General features: G+C 39.4%; 1 protein-coding gene and 1 long non-coding RNA gene across 5 annotated transcripts in view; one reads left to right on the top strand and one right to left on the bottom strand.

Annotated features, from left to right (window-relative positions):
• The window catches only part of SHISA9 (shisa family member 9), a 180,186-nt gene extending 173,844 nt beyond the window's left edge, over positions 1 to 6,342 (top strand). For both annotated transcript variants that reach the window (XM_083800756.1, XM_083800755.1), the window contains one exon: positions 3,634 to 6,342. In XM_083800756.1, coding sequence (XP_083656882.1) covers positions 3,634 to 4,004 — 371 coding nt within the window. In that variant the 3' untranslated portion in view covers positions 4,005 to 6,342. The remainder of the gene's footprint in view (positions 1 to 3,633) is intronic.
• LOC310882273 overlaps positions 1 to 22,993 on the bottom strand; it is a 247,681-nt gene that overhangs the window by 184,130 nt on the left and 40,558 nt on the right. The window lies entirely within an intron of this gene.

A 22,993-nucleotide genomic window follows, 5' to 3' on the forward strand; every position in this document is an offset into this window, starting at 1 on the left:
AGGCAGAGGAATGTTGAGTCATGTACTCAAGGTCACATAACAAATCCATCCTGTAACTCCAAAACATCTCTTTGCATGTTTGAAATCCACAAAATATTTATAGGAGCTGGTTAAGAGGAAAAAAAAAAAAAGAGAGAGAGAGAGAAAAAAAGAAAAAAAAAAAAGGAACTTCCTGAGATTCACAGATGATTTTTAAAGTAGTTGGTGTCAGGATACTATAAATGTTTTTCTTGATAAAATATTCGTTACAAAACTATGCTCAATGTTACACTTCCGAATTTTCTCCGCTTTGAAAATTAGAAATTATAAGAATGTTTCCATATTATATTAGCATCAGGTTACTTACACTGGGGCATAGCACAATGGTATTGTAAAACCTATAATCTAGTTATTATGCAAAAATGAGGACTCCTTCAAGACTTGCCAAAGCCCTTTTGAACAATTAACAATTTGGTGTTAGCAGTGCTCCTTTTGTGCCACCTATTTGCCACAATGGTATTTTCTACACTGGTATTTCCCCCCAACACACCCCATTTTGCTACATGTGCCTACCTGTAGGTGTGAAAAGCATGCTGAAAGAAGCCGATTTTAAAGAGGTTAAAATGTGAGATAGAAAGGCTGGCTTTTGCTACTAGCATTTAACTCCCAGCCATACATAAGAAATTCTCAGGCAAAAGCCTGGAAAGCATTATTTGACCAGGACAGGCACAAAGAGTAGCTCTGCCATACTATCACTGCCATAAATGCATGCTCTCAGCCATATGTCCTATGTTTGCCAGCTTTCTGCTTTACTTTCCTGGCGAGGATTTACAGACCAAAGCCTGGTTTGTTCCCCTCAATCTCAGTTTCCAGACGAGAGCCTTAGAAAGCACCTACGGACTAAATTAGTTAGAACAACTTTAATACAACCACATTCACAGAATTAACCATTTCACTTTCTGTACGGCCTTCCATAAGAAACAGAGTTGAAAATCTTACACAGAACATGGCATAAACAAGAGCAAAAGTGAACTCACAGCTGATTGGCAGGCACAGTCCTTGTGAGGCTGTTCTCTTCCTTGCTTGTTTTTACAGAAGCTAAGGAAGTAGCTTGAGCTTGTTGGGGACTTTTTCACTTAACCTTGCAATAGACAAAAATGGCACAAAAAACGGGCAATGCAATTATCTGCAATGTTTTAGATCATTATCTAACTGCATCATAATTGTTATTTCTCTAAGCAGAAATTTTTATTTACCTTGCAATTGATCACCAAAGTCCTTGGTTATGCCAGACAAATTGCTGCAGCTTAACTAAAATCAAGTTAAAAGTACAAATGTAAAATTTTACTCTCCACTTATATTACATGAGATTAATTTTTAATTTTTCTATGCAAATTAAACCAATTTAAACATGAAACAGGCAGACTGTTACACAGATACACAAATGTATCTATATTAAGAGTTGGACATAATTAACTAGGCTGAATTTAAATTATATAAGCTAGTGTGACTTTTCATATATTGACAAGGATATAGAAGCTTACAGCCCTAACCTGCTGACTTGCAGTGTCTTTCATGTAAAAATTTACACAAATAAATACTCATGTGTATATTCACAATGTATTTTTTGCAACTATTTTTCTGGTAGCAGAAACATTCATGAGAAATTAGCAACATAGATTGCGTTTCCTTCCTGGTTTTATTTGGTTTGTACATAAAACTTCCGTGCGTGTGTGTCTGTGTGGCATTCAATGAATTTTAACAAATGAAACCAAACAATCCACAGTCAGAATTAGCAAAGGTTCTTTGCAATTGCCCATCCTGTACTGAAATTAGACTGGGCCATTATCTATCTTCTGTGATTTGTTTAAAACTGAAGACACCTGTATCCTATAGAAAAGCATTCACTCACCAATTAAAAAAGAGACAGATGGAGATGGGTAAAGCATGCAAAGCCTAATTATACAGCGCAGACAAGCAATTTCAGTTCATCTAAGAGGACACACCTCTTTAATGACAAAATTAAAGATTTAAGATCAAAGCCCAGTCATACAGTCATTACACAAAAAATGTCATCAGATGATAAACTGCAAGTGCTGTTGGTAATATTCTTTCCCCTTGAGGTGCCAAAACAAGGGGGATGCAGAATTGAAGCCTGATCTTGAAGATTAATGTGGTGCTCATGGAAATTTCACTACCTTGCATAAGGATCCAGTCCAGAACTAGAGAGAAGGAGACAATTTAGAGTGCTGCAAAAGCCTCCTAGCAATACTGGGAAGAGAGAAAAAGAGGGACAATAAACAAAACGGTGCAAGGAATTAAAATCCTACTTGTCCCAAAGGCAAGTGGTGCTGAGCTGTACAGAGAGATATACAAAACTTCAGCAGAGAAGCCTTATCTTTTGTAGCTTCAAGGAAAATAGATGGATCTAGCTGGGGCACAGCAAAAGTCAAATCCCAGCTGACACTGTCACATACTCAAGGCACACCACAGATGGCTGATGTACCACTGTGTTAGTTAATCTATATACTTGGCCCTATGTGAAATCCACATCTAGATTTTTGAAGGGGGTACATAAAGCCTCTTTATGTACAAGTAAGCTCTTAAAAAATGAAATTCGGTTAAGCTTCCCCTAAGCCCCTGATGCTCAGTCTCAAAATTTAAATGAATTCCTGGGCTGCTGCAGAATGCCTTCAGCTTCCTGAGTATGGTTCATATTTTTAAGCAAGGCCAAATAAATGCCAGCCACAACAACAATCAAAGTTGAGCAAAAGCATACACTTGTCCAGAAAATCGCAGAGGGCAAAATCCTAATTTGATAACTGCAATGTTGTACTTGTTGGCTGGGCTGTTGCTGTATATCATAGCAGCACTGCCCCTGGAAAATGATGTCAGGACCAGGAATTTAAGATTTTCATTGTCTGTAAAATCACAGTGTAAATACCTAACCTTCAGCAGCCCAAAATATTAGCAGCCCCATAAAGCATAAGTGAACTTCCAACCGTTCAGAAGTGATCCCATTCTTTATTTTGCCCTGAGGCATTACTCAGCATAAGGTGGTCCTCCTCACACAGCTGGACCTTACCACTGGCTCGGTTAAACATCCAACCACCCCTTGCATTTAAAGGATGTCCTCTGGTGCAACAGGGCATCCCAAGATGTCTGCATTTCAGAGAAAGCCTGTATAATTCTGAACAGTTCCTAAACTTCCTATGCTATGTGAGAGGAGCAGTGTATGATCAGCAGAATGGTAGAACTGCCTTTATCCCTTGGTTATCCAAAATGAATTATAGAAGACCTTCTAAAAGTGCCTTTCATGCTAAAGCAGTGCAAGTGAAGTAAGATCCACAGGACATGTCCCCATAGTAATAAATATCAGCATAACCTGAGTGATTTTGCCAGGGACAGTCTTTTGCTAAAGGACAGCAGGTCTTTGTCTGCATATACATCCACATAATGCCTAGCATAATACCATCCACAGATATACTACAGAGAGAAAAATCAGGGGGAGGGGGTGGCATGGATTTCTTCTGCTGGCATACGTGTAATCATATCGGCTCCACAGATGACTTGTGCACGACCTATTACAAACCGCCCAACAGTTTCTTGTGTCTAACTAATTTTTTGTTCCCTCCCCCTTTTTAATCCAAACAGCTGACAAAGTCAACGATGACTTCTATACCAAACGCCGCCACCTTGCAGAGCTGGCTGCCAAGGGGAGCCTGCCGCTCCACCCAGTGCGCATAGAAGACGACAGAGCATACACAATCGACAGTGGCCTAACCAAACAGAACGGGCAGAAGTCCAAAATGGCAAAGATCCACACGCACCCATTAGGCTACAATTCCCACTACAAGACCTGGGATCCCAACGACCAGTCTCTTAGACGGCAAGCATACGCGAACAAGGGAAAGCACGGTATGGGCGACCCGACGTTAAGCGACCCACTGACAACCCGGAGCCAGCATTATTTGGGCCCACAGCCATACTTCATAACCAACAGCAAGACAGAAGTAACTGTTTGAGTTTTTCTTTCCTTTTTTTTTTTTTTTTATTTTAAAGAAATCCTTTAAAAACCACACACAAATATACACACAACACAAACACTCAACTGAAAGGCAAAAAATAAATTTAAATATAAAAAATGAAAAAACAAACATGGGAGTGGAAAGAAGAAAGGAAAGAAGGAAGGAAAGAAGGAACTTCCACCTGGACACGTTTGGTAGCCAGCCAAGTGCAGACCGAAGAGTGGGTTAATACCATTCAGCAATACACACTGAAGGTTGAATTATAAACTCCATTTGTATTTCACAATGGAACACAAACCCTTGTGACTAAATTTTTTTACTTGAAACTAAAATCCATGATGAGAAGTAGCACAATCTAGAGAAACTTTATGTCTGCTTAAACATTTACTCTATGCTCCTGCCTTGAGACAGAGGAAGAAAGAGAGAACAATACACTGTAATATACTATTTCAGTGAGGAATTTTGTATAAAACCTATTAACAATCACTAGACCTGTGAAAAGCCAAGAGCAAGCATCTTGGTACAACTCCTAACATCTATTATTGTATACCATCCTATAGAAAGTGCAAAAAATATATATACAATAAGGGACAAAGACTCTCTTCACCTGGAATTCAAGAATACTGTTACGATTAAGAGCATGTGGGACCTTTATGGCTGATAGAGAGTTCTGGGGATGATAACAAACATCAGAAGATTTTATTTCAGTTTACTTTGTTTGATTTGAAATTTTTGGGAACCTCCAAAACAAGAAGAGAGATATCATATGACACAGAAAGCTGCTGGAGGAATAAGGGCATCAAAAAATTCCTCTCAGTCCTCCTGTTTTCAGGCAGATGGTGACAATTCTCACTTTGCAGACTGTCAGGACTTTTACTTCACCTAAATGTTTTGCCTATCTTCAACTGCTTCAGACTGAAAATAAGCGTGGGTGGTGCCTTTACTGTATTACTATTGTTCAATGACAGTCTTGTTTCTCAAAGTGGCCCCTCTGTTCCTTTATGCTATTTCCTCATGTTTTGCTAAGGATGACAAGGGTTCTGTCCTGCTCGGCCTCTCTGTTTGTCCTGAAGGGGAACTGAACTCCATCTCCATGCAGTGGTTGCACAGTCAAGACTATTGAGTTAGCCTCTCCATTTTCCCAACTTAAACTTTTTTCCCTCTAGTCTCTCATTTTGTATTTGCTTTTAGCCATAGTAGTTCTTCTTTGTAGTTCAATTAAATGTTATATGGTATATTGTCTCTATTGTTTGGCTTTCTATGGTAGCGTTCCCTCTTGGCAGACTATTTGATGGAAGAATCTACTGGACTAGCCTCAGACGTCAAAGAGGTCTGGGTTTAAACTAAACAAACAACTGGACTCGTGGTTTTGGCTGCAGCTCTGATGAGCTGGATGCCTTGTTTGTATGAATAAAACCGCTCTTGAACTGGGCCCTGGTAGCAGCCTTGTGGCCTTGGGCCTGTAACGCCTCTGCACATCCACGGTGAGGTAAGCAGAGTTGGGATGGGCAGGCAGTGCTGCACCAGCCCGACGGCAGGCAACACACTCAGTCTTTCACTTAAATTCCTGCCCTTCCCCCAGAACAAGTCATTTGGCTGAATCCTAACTAGCTATCTTACTACAGCTGAATTCTCACCAGCTGTCAATTCTTCTTGAGATTAGTTTTGGAAGAGTATGCAGGGAGGAGTGAGAGCTGTTATGTTGTAACAAGAATTGGAAGTGGCATTTCTTACTGTACTCAACTGACTGGCAGTGTTTCTTCTCAGTCTGAAGGATGCAAGGGCTAAGAATTTCAAATACGGTTAAGTGGAAAGACCATTTTTTTTAAGCTATCTCAAGATTGATTTGCATCCTGAGAGCACTGGCACCCCTCCATAAGTGTGCTGCTAAATTGTATGATCATATGTTTTAAGACTATCAGAAGTGGACAAAGCCCACGGGACAAATACTTTGCACACAACCCAGACTCTCCATTATCTGACTTTTATTCCTTTAATTTTTATTGCCTTCACAACTGGCTGACTTAATTTGACCTTTTATGGAATGTTGCTGTTAATCCATATGCTTTAGATACACATTACAGCTGCACTCTAATTTACACAGGTTTCGTGTAACTTGAGCATATTTTATGTGGAAATATTTTAGTAACTGTATGTTCTGTAAGTAAAGCTGTGTTAATACTTGTTAACTACAGAGTTTATGATACCAATAATACTTCCTACAATAAAAAATGTTTGTTTGTTTTTTAAGAATGTTTATTTGTAAACATATGTATTCACTATATTAATATGAATTTCTTACCTGGCAATAAAAACTGATTCTATGTGAATCCAACTTGCTGGCTTGTTCCTAAGCTTTTATTATTGAGTCAATTTTTGAGAACTAACTGAGCTTCTGGAACCTTTCACTGAAGCCAGCAGTGTTCATCTCAGCACATATGATGGCTTGATTCTGCTGGTAGTCTTGTGAACAGGAGGTTCTTTGGAAAGCAGACACGTCGTACATATTACATATGTGCAATGTATGTTACGTGCAACGTAACAATACATACCAGGTATGCATGCCTTTCAAAGTTCCATGTGACACAGCTTGTGTCACTTGATCAGTTAAATTACAGTTTTGAGGACAGAAAAATAAGGTAAGAATGCATAGGTCCAGATCCTGTTCCTCATGACTGCATGGGAGTTTTGCAGTAAGCTTCAACTGCTTCCTGGGACTGGAGCTACCCAGCAAGCACAGATGAAACACTGGTGTACATTGCTTCAGATTTTTTATACTTTCACTACAGAAAAACCCGTACACAACATCTGTTCACCAAGCCAGCTGGAACAGAAATGTCCTTTATAGGTTCTCATTACTGCTAATGGCTCGTAAACCTGACCGTGAACAGAACCCTCTGAAGGGAGGAGTGTTTTGGTAGTTTCTTCTCTTTGCTTTGCTGCAGTGATGTTGGGTGAATTTCTGAAGAAACAAGGAATCAGGATACCTACCTACCTTCAGAATCAGCTCAGTGCATGGTTTACTGCAAATTCTTTAAACAATTCATTCACGATTCATAAGAAGCCATGACTCTTATCAGAGTGTCAAAAAAACTCCAAAAAAGCCCAGTTCCTGCCTTTCCAACCTAACATCAAAACACCAGAAAAGGCATGAAGCATGCGCTAGTCCTTACAGAGGTCCCATGTGTAATCTCACATCCATCAACATCTCTCCAGACCCCCAAATAACTCAGAATTAGGAAGGCACAAAATCACTACATACCTCAACCTCATCCCATCTGCAAGTTGTGGGATGCACACATCAATCAGCATAGCAGAAGTTATTTTCATTTGCCTTTCAGCTTCTCTCCTTGCAGACCTCTGGAATTTTCAAACATGATCTTTCTCAGATGTAACTGTCTACATCTTTCCTCTGTTTGTCATACTCACCAAGCTGCACTGAGTTTCTCTCCTATGCACCATATTCTTTCTAGTGCCCTTCCCACTAAACCATTAATAGTCTCTTCCTGAACAAAACAAAAAGCATCTTCTCTGGATCTGCTCTCCGAAAGTTTGCTCCTAGCTCCCCTCCACAGACTTGTGTCACATCCTTTTCTCCATCTTCATTTGTGGCCATTTGATTTAATTTAATAATTAAATCTCATTTTCTCTACTATTTTCCAGGACATGTTCTTACTGTTGCAAATTTAAAGCTGATCGTATTCATGTTGTAAGTTTCCTTGGGCAGCCTATACCTATTAATTGTTATACCAACTGTATAACAATTTTTGGTGGGAAAGCCATATGACTAAGTCTATTGTTTTTATATTACTTCAGATAACTTTTGTCAGTTATATCAGTATTAATACAATGCATATTATTAATAGTGCAGATGCCATGCTAGCTTGGGTATGAAAGCTACTTTCAGCCACAAAGGACGAATGAAAGCCCTGTTCATGTAAAGTTATACAACAACTTGCTCTATGGATTGTTTCTAAAATACTATTACATGGTCAGTAAGAAATAGCTTCCAGGATACATTTAAATCCTAAGTAAAAACAAATAAATCCTTTATTAGTCCAATAATGAAGTCCCAATGGAGTAAAACTAATTATTAACACTGTTGGCTATATTAAATATGAGGAACTACTCGGAAAATTCCTGGTAATTAATCCTCTAGAAACAAGATTGGTTTGGGAGAACAAAATCTGAGGTTTACTAATCATAGAAAAAATTATGGATTTACCAGTAGTTTTGCAGAAAATGCAGCATATAATGGCAGTATTCTACAGGTCACCTGGAGGACCTGTCATGACACCGTTCCAATTTACAAGGTGTGACTTACATACACTTGCATTACATTCCCATTGGGTTCTGACCACACTATCCAGCTTCCACCCACATGAAGAGAAGAGATGCACAAGACGATCTCTCACGTCATACTCTGCAGTTCCCACTATGGGTAGCCCACAAAAGAGCACGCAAGTCTTACCTGATGGCTTAGGACTCAAACTCAAGCTTATCAAGCTTAGTGTTTCCCCAGTAAATAAGCAGTGTTTTCAGTTAAGAACAGGCTTAATGTCAAAGAGTGGATATCTTGCATCTCACAAAGAAGAGATGAAGAAAGAGGCTGGGCAATATCAGTTTACCATTGGACCTTGGATTATTACTCTCCGAGCACGCCTCTTGCAGCACTTGCATGCTGCTCTAGCAAACTGCACAATCAGCCCAGCTGGCTCTCCTGCTATACATTGTCTAGGACCATGTTTAGGAGGGTAATGGCAGATGAGTGTGACTAATGAGGGAAGATAAACTTCAATGTTTTATGCTAAAACACTAAATCAATTCATTTGAAAAATGTGACATAATAGCACATTAATCTCAGCCTACAGATGGGAAAAAAAAGAAAAGAGCCAGCAAATGCTATTACAGCTAAAACCCCAGGGGAAAACTTTCAATGTAAACACCAACATACAGCTCTAATTTGAAAAGCGGCTGTAAAAAACAATTCTTGGAATTCACACTTTATGCTTTAGAAATTCCCAGACTTGAATTTGCTCAGTCTGCAAGTAAGCTGTGTCCTCCTACCCGCCAACCTGATCTGGAACGTTAGCATTAAACCAGGACTTTCCTCCCCATCCAGCTGCACTAATGAAAGCTGGGGCCAAATTAGGATTCTGTTTCTATTCTGCATATCTGCAAAAGCTGCAGGCAGACCAATGCAGCTGACTGGACATAGTAAATGCTTCTGCAGAACGTGCACCAAGAAGAATTTGACACACCCCACTCAGCCCTGCTGGCTCTACCAGGTTAGCAAAATATGAGATGGACGTATTTATCACCAGTGCCAACAAATTACACTTCTTGACATTGGAAGGAAATCGGTCCCTAGTTTTCATGTTTTTTTCAACATCATTATCTGCCAAATAAAAAATGCCTGAATAGTCCAGGGCTCCCTGGATAGGTCCTCTCCATCCCAGGACCCCATTCTTCCGGCAAGATAACAGTATTACTTCAAGAGCAACATTCTTCCTTCATTTCCACTTCATTTTCCACCCTCAGAGTTTAGGCTCCCTTTTTGGGAAGCAGAAGCAATGAATGCCTGCTTACTTGAGGCTGAGACAACTCTAGCATCCTAATCTGTCACTGCTGCTCTCCTTCACATAAGTGAAAAGAGTGAGACAGTACCTGTACCCAGGTGCGTGAGGCAGTATTATGGCAGATCTGGACCTTCACTGGTGCATGAAGAGGGTCTTTGTGCCTCTCTTTCTCTGCAGATAACTTGAGAACAATTTTGCATCCCAAAACTGTTTAAATTTTACATTTTTTTCTTCCTTACTAAAGGTAGAGGATTTTTTTTTTCTGGTCTATTCAGGGCTTCAGCTTTCTGCTGTTACACACAGAGCCGCATCTTGTCTATTAAGTCAACACTAGCTTGCTTTGCTTAGCAGCTTCTCCTGCATTTAAATTATGAGGCATCACTGCCTGTTAATAGGGGTTGATGTTTCACTGGCAGAGTTCATCATCTGAACTTGCCCACCAAGTGTTGTGTGCATCCCTAGCAATAAATAAGGCTGGAAGCACAACAGGCTATCAGCAGTGATGATTTCCAGTCAAGAGAATACGTCAGGCAGTGCAGCTGCTCAGCCTGAGGTTCAGCTACTAACCGGCACTGAAAAATGGGAATAATCACCAGGCTTTTGAGTGGTCATTGGCAGGATTATTTTGTCAAGGAAACGAGTCTTACCAAGCAGCAGGTGTGTCAGTGAAGTCACTAATGCCGCCCGAGCAGCAGCACGTTCTCATCTTTACAGCATGCAATTGTTGGCCTCATTTTCATTCTCCAGTATGTGGGCTCACACTAACATTTTGATCATCACAGCAGTTATTATTTGAGAGACCTTTGCCAATGTGAATGCATATAATTCCCCAAAGTAATTGGTCCCCAAGGGAAAGAGCACTTTACCTGTTACTTACTATTTCGTTAAGCAACAAAATCATAAAATACCATAATTGTACTCTTTTTCTCCACTGCAGGTGAAGAGAAACTAGGTTTCGCTTTGTCCTTAACAGTTCCTTACAGGGGTGAGGAGAAAGCTGAATGATGACTACTCTTCTGTCAAGAATCTCAAGTTTGCAAAGCACTGTTATACTTCAGTAGGGATTTTTGCTAGGCGCTCTGCAGGGGATAGCACTGACTGCTGAGCACAGAGACTTCCTGTTGACTCCCTCACACACTGTGAATGAAAACAATTGTGCAATCGAAAGACACAGACTGGACTGCTGTTGCATTAGTACTGCCTTTACCATATGCCACATGTATTTCACAGGAATGTACTACGTTTGTTGGTGGTGGTTACAAAAGTAAATACAACTCAGTAAAAAAATAAGAAGGCTTCAAACACATCCACTATGCCCCCAAAATAAAACAGCTCCCTCCAAAGCCGTCCACTCGGCCCTCTCAGAGTTCTCACCGAGCTGGCCCATGTGGCTGGGGTAGCTGACTGTGTGTCCTAAAAAGTGATTTCAGTGGCTACTTCCCACTGCTCACGTCAGGAGAACTGTGCAGTATTTTCAAAACTGATGCTCTCTCTGGAGAACCCCTACAAGTCTTCTTGAGTATCCCATCACACCTAACACCTCTCTTCAGCTCTCAACTTCCGTAACTATGCAGTAGTCTCGGAAAAAAAACAAACCAAAAAAACACCTTCCTCTCCATGTACACCTGTATGTGCCTGCACACACACACACATTACAACCTTTTCCAAATCAGTTTTGTGAACTTTGGAGCCCGACTCCCTAAAGCATTTGGTGTTTGCAACCATCAAAGATTAACACCGCTTTGGAAAATCCACCTAACTGCCTGACTACATTTCAGGGGCCTTAAATCACTTTGAAGATGGGATCTATAGACCTGATTTACTTCCATGCTTTTGAAAATGAAATACTAAAGAATGTGACATTCTAAAGAAGACATAGTCTAAACTTTAGGGATGAAAAGTGTCCTTCAATGTTGTAATGTATTTTACCATTACTGCTTGGGGAATGATAATACTAAGAGTGATAGCGAGCAACTTGACAGGATCCATTAAGGCAGAGACAGCTTGTGTATGCTGTTATGTGCAAGGCTCTGTACAAGCCTGCCTATGCAGAGCAAACTGTTCTGGCTTCTACTAACAGTGATTTGTAAGGTTGTTTCTTTCTGTCCTAAGAGATGCATCTAAAAGGTGTAATGCTAAGAGTACTCATAACAAAGGCGCCCTGTTAAACAGAGCAGGACATACAACACTGTATGGCATGGCTCTGACAGCAAAGGCCCTGACCCTGCACCGCTGAATTGGTTGCAGGCTTGTCAGTGTGCAGATGTTAAAACCAAAACCCATAGAAACACAAATTCACTCACCTCTTCAACATGCAACCCTTTTTAGGCTCCACTATAAGTGTGTTTTTTTTTAATCAGCCAACTAAATGGTATATGAAAGGGGATGCGACAGGTACATGACAGGAGTGCGCACATCTCCTGGACTCAGTCACTGCTGAGACTGCATTTCAACAGAATAATAGCTGCAATATTGCCTGGTAGCAAAATGCAATTATCCTGCCAGTATCTCATCTGCCTGGTTGTCTTGTAACTTTGACACAGCACATAATGAGTAGGGGAGACATACATCCTTAGGATGCTGCTTGGCTCCAACATGAGTGTCCAAAATCCCACGTGAAAGACAGCCACTGTGGCCATTAGGAAAATAAGGTCTGCATAAAATCATCACAGTTCAGGTACAAAACTAAACACTTTCTACAGATAGCATCACAATATATATTGAAGCTTGAAGCTCAGTTCAAAATTAATTTCCATTTGCTACATGGCTTCTTAGAAACTCCTGCCTTAAAAGTTTCTTTGACTCTTAATTAATATTTGACTGCTTACCTGTTACAATATTTTTCAAGCTTCTACACAAAATTAAAATGCCACACTAAGTACAAGTATCCCACATGCTGTTACTTCACTGTGTACGATTTATTTTATTATTAGTTGAGATTGTATTGTCCACAGACAACAGTGTTAAATTAAGTATTTGTCAGGAAACCACTTTTACGACCCCTAGATTTACTCATAAGCACAATTCAGTTATTTTGGGGGTTGCACTTCCTTGACAGGTTGGTAACAGAAAAATTTACTGTGTCAAAAATTCCTATATACACTACAAAATCTATTATGTCATTTTAAAGATTTTTTTTTTCATAATAGGAAAATTTGCAAGATCATGTCTGTGTGGAGTGAGAGTAAAGAGGTCGAAGAGAGATGCTACTCTTAAGTAAAGAGATACTGTCAAGTCTTTAACAGCCCAAGTCCCATTCTCCATATCTGTATTACAGCCACAAGCATTGTGTAACAATACTTTCTCATACAAAAGTACTACAGAGACTGAAGCGAAGCATTTAATCAACTCCAGGGAAAGACGAAGCTGACTTTCTACTAATGGCTTTTCAGCAAGTTCTATTATATCTCTTCACTTTCAATGATGACCTTTTAGGATGGGTCACAGTTTCAGAAAAATACAAGAGACAAAACTGCATGGCTATTCTTTGTAAAACACTACAGCAATTGTTAACCTTGAATACTCTTTTCTATTGTCTTATCTGAAAATGGGAGGAACATTTGTTGCATCTCTTACACCTACACATACACATATGTACATATATGTATGTGAAAAGAAGCACCAAAAAAGAGACACAGAGCAGATAGTAAGGTGAGCTACACCTTCCACGTATGCTGTCAGTGTTACAGAACATTAGCCAAAGGGTGTATTACCAACACTAACTGCAGCAAACTTGCATTAATACAGAAACAGAACCATTTAGGTTGGAAAAAACCCTTAAGATCATCAGGTCCAACCATCACCTAACACATGTCCACTGCTAAACCATGTCCCTTAGCACCAGGTCTCTTAAATACCTCTGGGGATGGGGGCTCCACCACCTCCCAGGGCACCCGTTTCAATGCCCAACCACCCTCTCGATAAAGAAATTCTTCCTAGTATCCTACCTAAACTTCCCCTGGTGCAACTTGATGCTGTTGCCCCACATCCTATCACCAGTCACCTGAGAAAAGAGACCGACACCCACCTTGTCAGAACCTCCTTAAGCAAAGGGCATTAACTTTACAAAGAGGTTATGTTATTTTTCCCTCTCTTCTCTGCATTGGCTTTGGGTTTTGATTGGTTGTTTCTGTTTGGCTGGTAGGCTTTGTTAATATCAGAAAGATCATATTCCCATCAACAAACAGAAAACTAAGGAAAAGATAGATTATCAAAAATGCCTACTAGATCAAGAGAAAGGTTACAAAAATGAAGAGGTGACTAAAGACTGCCACAAGAAAAGCTATATAGAATTGATAGCACTGCCTGTTAATAACTACAGAGGTTTTACACCATCTGCTAATTTCCCCTTTGTCAGCTGCAAAAGGGAACCACGTGAGATATACCATAATAAACAGAGATTTTTTTTCCCTCTTGGAGATCATAAGTCTCCAGAACCTGTGGCATGTATGTTCACTTACACTCAAGCTGTTAATACATACAAGTGAGAAGAGAACCAGTATTTTTATCAATGTGGAATAGCAGCTGAGACAGACAACACAACCTCCACAGAGGGACACATCCATATGTTGCACAATAATGAATGCCAGAAAAATAATAGAGTGTAGGGGCTTCTCTTCAATAATTCTATTCAAAGGGATTTTACCTAGAGCTCAAAAAACATCATCCATAAAGGTTCTTCAAAAACTGACATAGCATTAGAAAAAAACATTTGTAAAGTTCACACTCTACGTTAATCCCCAGACCTGCTTTTATTATCCAGTTGGGATGTATGCTACCTCCTGCCAAAGCTGTATCCCAGGCCTTGCCATGCATATACTATATTTTTGATCTTTTCTGTTGCCTAGTAAAGGTTTTTATATTTGCTGCCAACTCAACCCCTGAAGCACAGATGGGAATAAAAAGCATCTTATCTCCAAGCATACTATTCCATATCATGTTTTCTACTATTTTCAAGCTGTACGATCTCTCAAGCTGTATGACATGCCTGTTTCCCTTGGGAGACTATTTTGCATACACACAGAATCCTAATACCCCCTGTGCATATTCCTGTATATAAAGCTTGAAGATGTGGTAGAGTAAGGAGCCCTCTGCTCTCATCAGTTTTCATCTCCTGCTCTCAGCAAGAGGAGGAGGATTTGCCAGAAAGCTGTTTTATAGGTTTCTCATCCAAAACTTCAGACTGATGGAGGTGCTAGCAAGAAAGACACTTTTGGCTCTCTATTGGTGAGCAGAGAAAATATCTCCTGGAGCATCCCGATCAGAAGTGCAGATTTCTGTCCTGCGTTCAACCAATGACATCTGAAAAGTCAGCTGCTCGTTCCTAATGCCAACGTGTCCAACCAAGAAGATGGCAAGTAGCGGTAGATATCATGCACTTTATCAAGACTTCCGATTCTGTCTTATCTCACATTTTCATAAGAAATTTGGGAAATGGGGGTTAAATTAGCCTGCTGGAAAGTATGGCCATAATGGAACAACATTGTTACCAGTAATCCTCTAAAATGAACCACAAAGAAGAATCAAGAAGCTTTCTTCTAAAGTTTTACTTCTAAATATCAAACTATATTTGTATTTCATTGTCTAAGTCAGTAAGGAAAAGTATTACTCCCACCGAATTAAAATGGGAAGGCAAAATAAGAATCAAAAAGTGCTTACCAATTAAGAGTGGTGGAGTAAAATAAACAGGATGCAGCACCAAGGATTAATGCATACCACTATATACGCATACTTATCACATATTCTAAGCAGGAATTAAGAGCACAGACATACAAGTTTGGGAAGAACAACTCAGGCAGCAGATCTGCAAAACAGGGGTCTGGGAATTACAGCACGATACAAACTGAATATGAGTCAAGAAAATCAGACAGGCCAAATAGAAAAATCACATCGAGTGATCTTCCCACTCCGCTCAGCTGTAATAAAGCCTCAGCTGAACACTGTGCCAAGCTTTGGCCATCAAGCTTCCAGAAATATACAGGTCATCTGGAAAGTACCAGAAAGGGAAAAACCAGTAAGATTACTGTAATCAGTTATTACTTAAATAGTCAGTATGAATAAGCAGAGGTGCAGAAAACACAGGAAAACCATGAAAAAAATATTTTTTATACTTCAGAGAAGACAACAGAAGAGAGATACTATGTACAGATTATATAATTTATAACAAAGAGACACTGAAAAGAGAGTAGAACTCTTCATGTATGGTGGTCTTACGAGGAGCGGCTGAGGGAGCTGGGCTTGTTCAGCCTGGAGAAGAGGAGGCTCAGGGGCGACCTCATCGCTCTCTACAGTTACCTGAAAGGAGGCTGTAGAGAGGTGGGGGTTGGTCTATTCTCCCACGTGCCTAGTGACAGGACGAGGGGGAATGGGCTAAAGTTGCGACAGGGGAGTTTTAGGTTGGATGTTAGGAAGTACTTCTTTACCGAAAGGGTTATTAAGCATTGGAACGGGCTGCCCAGGGAGGTGGTGGAGTCACCATCCCTGGAGGTCTTTAAAAGACGTTTAGATGTAGAGCTTAGGGATATGGTTTAGTGGAGTACTTAGTGTTAGGTCGGAGGTTGGACTCGATGATCTTGAGGTCTCTTCCAACCTAGAGAAATCTGTGAATCTGTGTGAATCTGTGGAGTCAAAACAAGATTCTTCAGGTACAGTGTATATTATGCACCTTAAATATTCAGAAAATCTTCCTAGAGATAAGATTCAGCGGTGGACAGACTACTTCAAGTTGTGTAAGCTCCACCACTAGACATTTCAACCCACTGACAAATTTCAGTCAAGTTCCTGTGTTGCATAAATGGGGTGGAGAGCCTCAAGGTCTGTGTCAGATTTAGGAAACAGTATAATGCCATAGCTAAGCATTAACATATATGAACTTTTCATAGTATGACTTCACCTGACAGGAGTGTGTCAAATGCAAAGAGCAGTGCAGCCATAACTTACTGTGAAACCATTTGAGTCTTTAGCTTCTTTGCTTCTAGCACCAGTAATGCAAGTAACAGGTGACATACACAGACATCGGTGTTGACGTTGGTCCATTGATATTTAACAAATGCAGACCTTTTTAATTTATTTTTTTAAAGACATCATATAGTCAGTAACTGACAATAAGACACTATTTAGATGGCATCATGAAGTTGCTTGCATGTTTCCTTTAGAAACAGAGTACCCTTCTCCAAAGATCTTACATTGGAAGCAGAATTACCTAACAGGCAGGAACACCAAACGAGACTTAAGGGCTTGCTCGATTTACACCACAGCAAATCCAGTAATTGCACCCTGGACACTAATGGTGTTCAGCTAGGCCTCTCCTCCCCTGGCATCGCAGTGCTTTAAAAGGCTGACCTCCTCCTGCCTGCCACTCCTTAGAGTATTGGGTTTTGATCATTTATCTCAATGGACTTTGGCATTATCCTAGCAGAAGGCAGGGGCCCTAACAGCAATACAGTAGTTCTGCTGCTTGGATTACAGTGCTTGTGAGAATAGTGCAAGTGTGAAGCCAACAGGGGTCAAAACACGGGCAAGAAAACTGCTCTCAGAAGTATGGAGAGGAGTTAATTGCCACATTGATTTCAGCTCATTTCACAGGGTACATAAATGATACCACGAAAGAAAAGAAATAAATAATAAAAAACAAACAAACAAACAAACAAAAAAACAACCAAACAAACACAACCTCAGCTCAGAAGTAAGAGGGGAAAAGAGCAGGAAAGACTGAATAGGAACAGAAGGGGACTTAATCACGCAACAGGATGATCCTGTGTTTAACTCTCCAGCACCTCTCTCTTCCCAAAGCGCTTTTCCCATCTCAACTCGTCTAGATGGAACTACTGCAAAATGGGTGCCAACTCCAATATTCAAGTAACAGGGATTAGGGAAAGGCAAATGTATTGAGTAAAATTTTCTGGAGGTTCAGTACTAATGAGTATTTTCACTCATGACTTAAAGGACAGGCAACAGTGTACACTTGCAGAACGGAACAATTTGGGACTAGAAGTGCACATAAGCCATGACTGGAATTCAAATGGTCTTGATGAGCCAAGCTATTTCACACCACTGCAGATCAGTAACAGCATTGGCAAAGCGCTACTAGCACGAGGACATGAAAAACAGACAAGGTAGGAAATGATGAGCTAAGAAGCTTTTCTGTAAAAAGATTTTGGGGTTATCATGTCACAGAGAAGGTAAACAATGTAATCCTTCTGGCTCCTGTGGGTAATGCTTTAGCTGAAGTAGCATCCAGAAATTTATAAATGAACTCCAGAAATGAGAAAAAGCAACGGTCAGAAGATTAGAAATTACACAGATAAACACAGAAAAACTGAGATAAAATAAAACTTTGTTAGAGTATTTCTTCCGTTTATTCTAGGGAAATGACAGCTACAGAGAGACGTGATTACATCTGTGTAAAGAGATGCTGAAAAGAGGAAAATAATATGCCCCACTGGAGACAGGAAAAAAACTAGTTGGCATAAGGATGATTTAGTTAAGTATTAGAAGAAAAAACTTTTGAATGGCATGGAATGACAAGCAGTGAAATGGATTATATATAGAGGCTGTGGAGTTTCCAGTGCTGAATGATTTCAAAGAAACATTGAACTGATTCTGTCAAGAATGATTTAGATATCATTGAACCCTTCTTGAAAAAGAACGATGGACTAGATGATCTTTGAAAGTCCATTATGACTCTTCTATTATTTTTCCTTCAATGCCCACAGCGAAGGTGAGACAAAGTCTGTTCCCCTAGGAATGAATCCTCTCTCACGTTTCGTCAGTGAGCAGCAAATGAAAGCTGTAATTAGTAATATACAGGTACCAGAGGTTTCCCCCAGATTTAGAGTTGTTACACTGCCATTGCACATTGTTGCATAATGTCCCCATGACAGACTGATTCAGTATCTACAAGTGCATATATTCTGACATGCTACAATGTCTGCAAAGAGAGACTCCCAAGGCACACACTGTTTTAACCGTGTTGTTACATATTACTGATATAAACATTTGACAGTAGTTCCTTCATGTCTCTACCGGGCAGTCACAGTCTCTAAAAATCCAAAATCCCCAGCTCCAATGCCATGACCCTTTAGAGATGATGTGGTCTAAGAGACAAGGCAAGAACCTGCCTCTACAAGTCAGCTCACAGCTATAGACTGAATAAATAACGCTGCTGGCTTCCCAGAAAGCATTTGAAAGCACTGAAGAGAGGTAGAAAGGTTTGGAATGAGGATGCAAAACTAGGTTACCAAAACCTTAGGTTTCATTCACACATCCGTAATGGACTTTCTACATCACTTAGGATGAATTAATTCCTTTTTGTGGTATTAGTTTATTATTTGTGATATTATTTCAAAGTGGGGATAAAAATCATTTGTATATGATTTGCCTATAAAGTTCCCTGGGACAAGCAGTCTAGTCCGTCCTATTTTAAGAGAGAAGGGAAGAGAATATATTTCCCATTGCTCCCAGTAGAGCTCATATACAAACTCTGGTCAGCCCTGGAAGCATGCACAGGGTTAAAGCTACAGGCAGACAAATTCACTGAGGATTTAGGCAATGATGTCACTGTGACCAAAAGTTGGCCTTACGATAAGCAAATGGGCTTTCATATTCCCTGCAGTCATTCGCTGTCCCTTGGCACCACGATGAAATCATAATGCTTTGTAATTACAGATAAAAGGGATTTGACATAAGAGCTCTCCAAACAAGCCAAACATCCTGGAAAGTAAAAAAAGACCCAATAACTTGCCTGCATGCTCATTCTCCAGACTCGAGAATAACCATCAAGACAATTTTCTTATTATTAGCAGCTGTTCAGAAATCAGTACTAGATTCATTAGTTAAATCAGTGGGATTTCCCAGACAAAAAGGAAATTATGGAAAGAGGAGTACTTGAGAATAAATTAGCCAAACTGTAACAATGTCCAAAACACAAAACCCTACTGCTTTGGCATGTAGAAATTACACAAAAACAAGTGCTACAAACAAAAGACATATTTCAATCATACCAGAAAACTTAAAGGGTAAACCCTGTTCTTTCAGAGCATGAGGATGGACTCATCTAGAAAGTCAAAGATTCCCCAAGGAAGGATTATAAGGGTTCAAGAGAACAAATAAGGAAACCTTATGCACTGCCACACTGTAATTTAAAAACTAAATTACATTAGAGGATATGTTGTCACCTCTCCAAATTGGCAGGATGAAAAAACACGTGGGCTAGAGCTCCTTCCCTGTTCTCCTAAGCCATGATCACAGTGCATATGGGCACATTCTTAATAGCTACTGTAGTAACCACTGTTACATCACCTGCCTCTAACATGTTTAAAACAACTACTTTGGGTTTTGTTAGATGTCCACATACAATCATGCAGATTGCAATGAGGATTAATCCTGCATGCATCTACCTGCTTTCCTGGGCTGCTTTTGCAGCTGATGCTGAGCTGTGGGCTGTTGCCTTGGCTGCAGCATAAGCGTTTGTAAAAAACAGTGAGAGACTGGCAGGAGAGACTTCCTTACTCTTTTGGGAAACACCACCAATTCAGGCTACTGCTATTACCCACTACTGAGAAAAGCCCTATAAAATAAATGTAAGTTGAATTTATATCAACAGTACAGATGTGCATGTAAAAAGTATAGCCCACAGTCACACTTAGGTAGCACGCCTGTATATATTTTTTTATTGATAAAGTAGAAAAACTGGTTAAAAATTTAGTTGCAAGTATGCCACATTTGCAACACAGAAAAAACCCAAACCTGTTAATTCTTTTTCGTCAGTTCCCCATTAAGAAATGCGGACTACATTAAGAAACTCAAATTAGCAGTAGCTGTGATTATTTTTGTTTGATCCCTCAAAGTCTTTTCTAAAAAGTTACAACAAAAGATAACGAATCCTCTAGGATGAACTGTTCCCTCCCAGGCATTTTATCTTTTAAATGCAAAACACTTTGGCTTAAATAACAGAAAGTACAGATGTGACTGAAAGCATGCATCTGAAGAGAAGTAATCATTACTTAGTCTAGAACTTCACATGAGCTTTGGCCATTAACTTTCTATCTGCTGTGATTCTTTGATGTTGTTTTGCTTTACAGTTGCTGTTTGTAGGAGAATCATTGTCTTTGGTTTAGTAAAATGGTATCAGTCTCTACTAGCAAGTGTGTTGTAAGGTGTGTTGAAAGAGGATCATTAAACAGGACTTCTGTTCTCATTTGTACTGGTGGGAACCCATCTCCAGGACAGACTGTGGGAGAAACTCCTATATATGCCAAAGAAATGTATGCATATTTCTTTTTATTTTGTATATTTATTATGATCCACAGACGACCATACTCTACCCACATTCTAGAGCTGAATGAATACAATTATACATAAAATGTTTAAAACACCTACAAGTTACCCTGCACTTAGAGATAGCTCCTTGTACTCATTACACTACAGAATTGGTCACTTAATATTTATAAATGTAAATGTAAAACAATTATTCAGCTATTTCACAGGGAAATTGGTGATATTTGCTGAATAACACTGGCAATCATAATTTAGAGTTTATATGCATGAGCTTGACTTTTGAAGAGAAACACAGATTGATAAAAGTATAAATTGTATTAAAGTTTTAAAAACTATTGTAAGTTGTAAACAAAATTAGCAAAATGCTGCACTGTTGATGCCAGCAGAATCACTTTAGAGGTATTTATTTCAAGAAGAGGCAGCATCATGCCCAAACCTAATCCTTATAGATACTTTCCTACTGACCTCCATAAGGATTAGCTCACACCTGACAACTTTTACTCAGCAAGGTATTTAAGCACACGCCTTATATCTGACAGTTATCTGAGAGTTAAGGGCAGAGGCTCTGGACTTAAAGCTAAACGTGTTCTTATGCATCTTACAGCACTGAGCTTTGGCTGAGAAACTACTTTTTTGAAATATATGGAGTTATTTAAATCAAAAGGATACCTTCTGCGTATGTGGGATTACTTAACCCAGTACAGCAAACTGCTGTCTGCATGCTGAGCTCAGTTTCTGGTAAAATTGGTTTGCCCAATATTGACTTTTGTAGCACAGTGCTTGTGTTGGAGCAACTGATCTAACCTCAACAAAAATAACAGTTACCTAAGATCTTTTACTCTGTAGTCTACCATACTATCTGATGTATCATTAATTTATTATTTACATAAAATAAGAAAAGTAATGTATAGTAGCAGATTGCTTGCCTATTTAGTTATTTCCATTTCTACATTTATCATTTCCCCTCAGTGGGCACTCTCTTCCAAGCAAATGAAAGAACAGTGGTAAGAGAATTGCAGGTATCAATATTACTAGATTGTTTCTCTCTCTCTGAATAAAGAAGCCATTCAATTAATATTCTGAAAAGAAAAAAGGCAAGAAAAAGGGAAACCAAGAATCTGGCTACAAAAAAGAAAAGGGGAGGACAGTAAAGAGCCTTTTTTTAAGCTCTCTATATTTTTATAGCTGTATACAATCCTAGTTTTCTGAATAAAACTGGTCACTGGTAACAAGGAGCACTACATAGTAAGGTCTGAAACACCTGTGCAAATTAAGGTGATGTCCTGGGATCACTTAGGAGACCTTCTTAACTGGGGGAAATTATTACTGTAGCATTCATCAGAAGAAGGAATCGCACCATACATAAATACATTCAAAATGATCAGTCTCTTCATTCTCTGCAAAACTGCTGCAAGCTAAGGGGTATATTCCTTAAAAAAAAAAGTGTAAGGAACAGGAATTCATGAAATTATGTTCACATAAAGCTTCAAATATATGTATTTTTTGTTCATCTTCCATAAGTAATAAAAATATAAGCAAGCAGCCTGTTGCAACAGTCCCCTAAGAATGACTCATAGCCATCTAACCTGCCTGTGAGCTTTTATACATGAGATTCCTCTTGATTTCACTATTTGTTCTGTTTTAAAGGATAAAAGGCTGCCTTTAATGAAATGCTTTCACCTCCACACGTTATCCATTGCTGAGGTCTTCACAATTTTCTCTCACCATATTTTATCTTTCTGTAAGTGACTCTGTGCAGCTTGCATGCACTCCACAGCTTTGTAAGCATTAGCAGAATATACATCATTGGATATAACATCATCTCCAGTTTTAATGGAAGGTTTCAACAAAGACAGATATTTCATAAATGTTTAGAAAGATGGATAGCAAGTCAGACAGAATTTTTTTAAAATATAGATGGTATCAATCTACATAACATCATTCCCTGTCAAGAAATGGACTACCTTAAGCATGTGTAAACAGCAATATTATTCATGGTTACACCACAACGTAATTGCTCACTGGATTTGAATGAGGCTCCCCTGAATATAAACGAATAGACATAAGACTAAGATAAAAAAGTATCTGAAGAGAGAAACCAGAAAACTTAAAAAATATTAAGTCAGATAC

Source organism: Anser anser, assembly GCF_964211835.1.
Source record: "Anser anser genome assembly, chromosome: 15".
Classification (NCBI taxonomy): Eukaryota; Metazoa; Chordata; class Aves; order Anseriformes; family Anatidae; genus Anser; species Anser anser.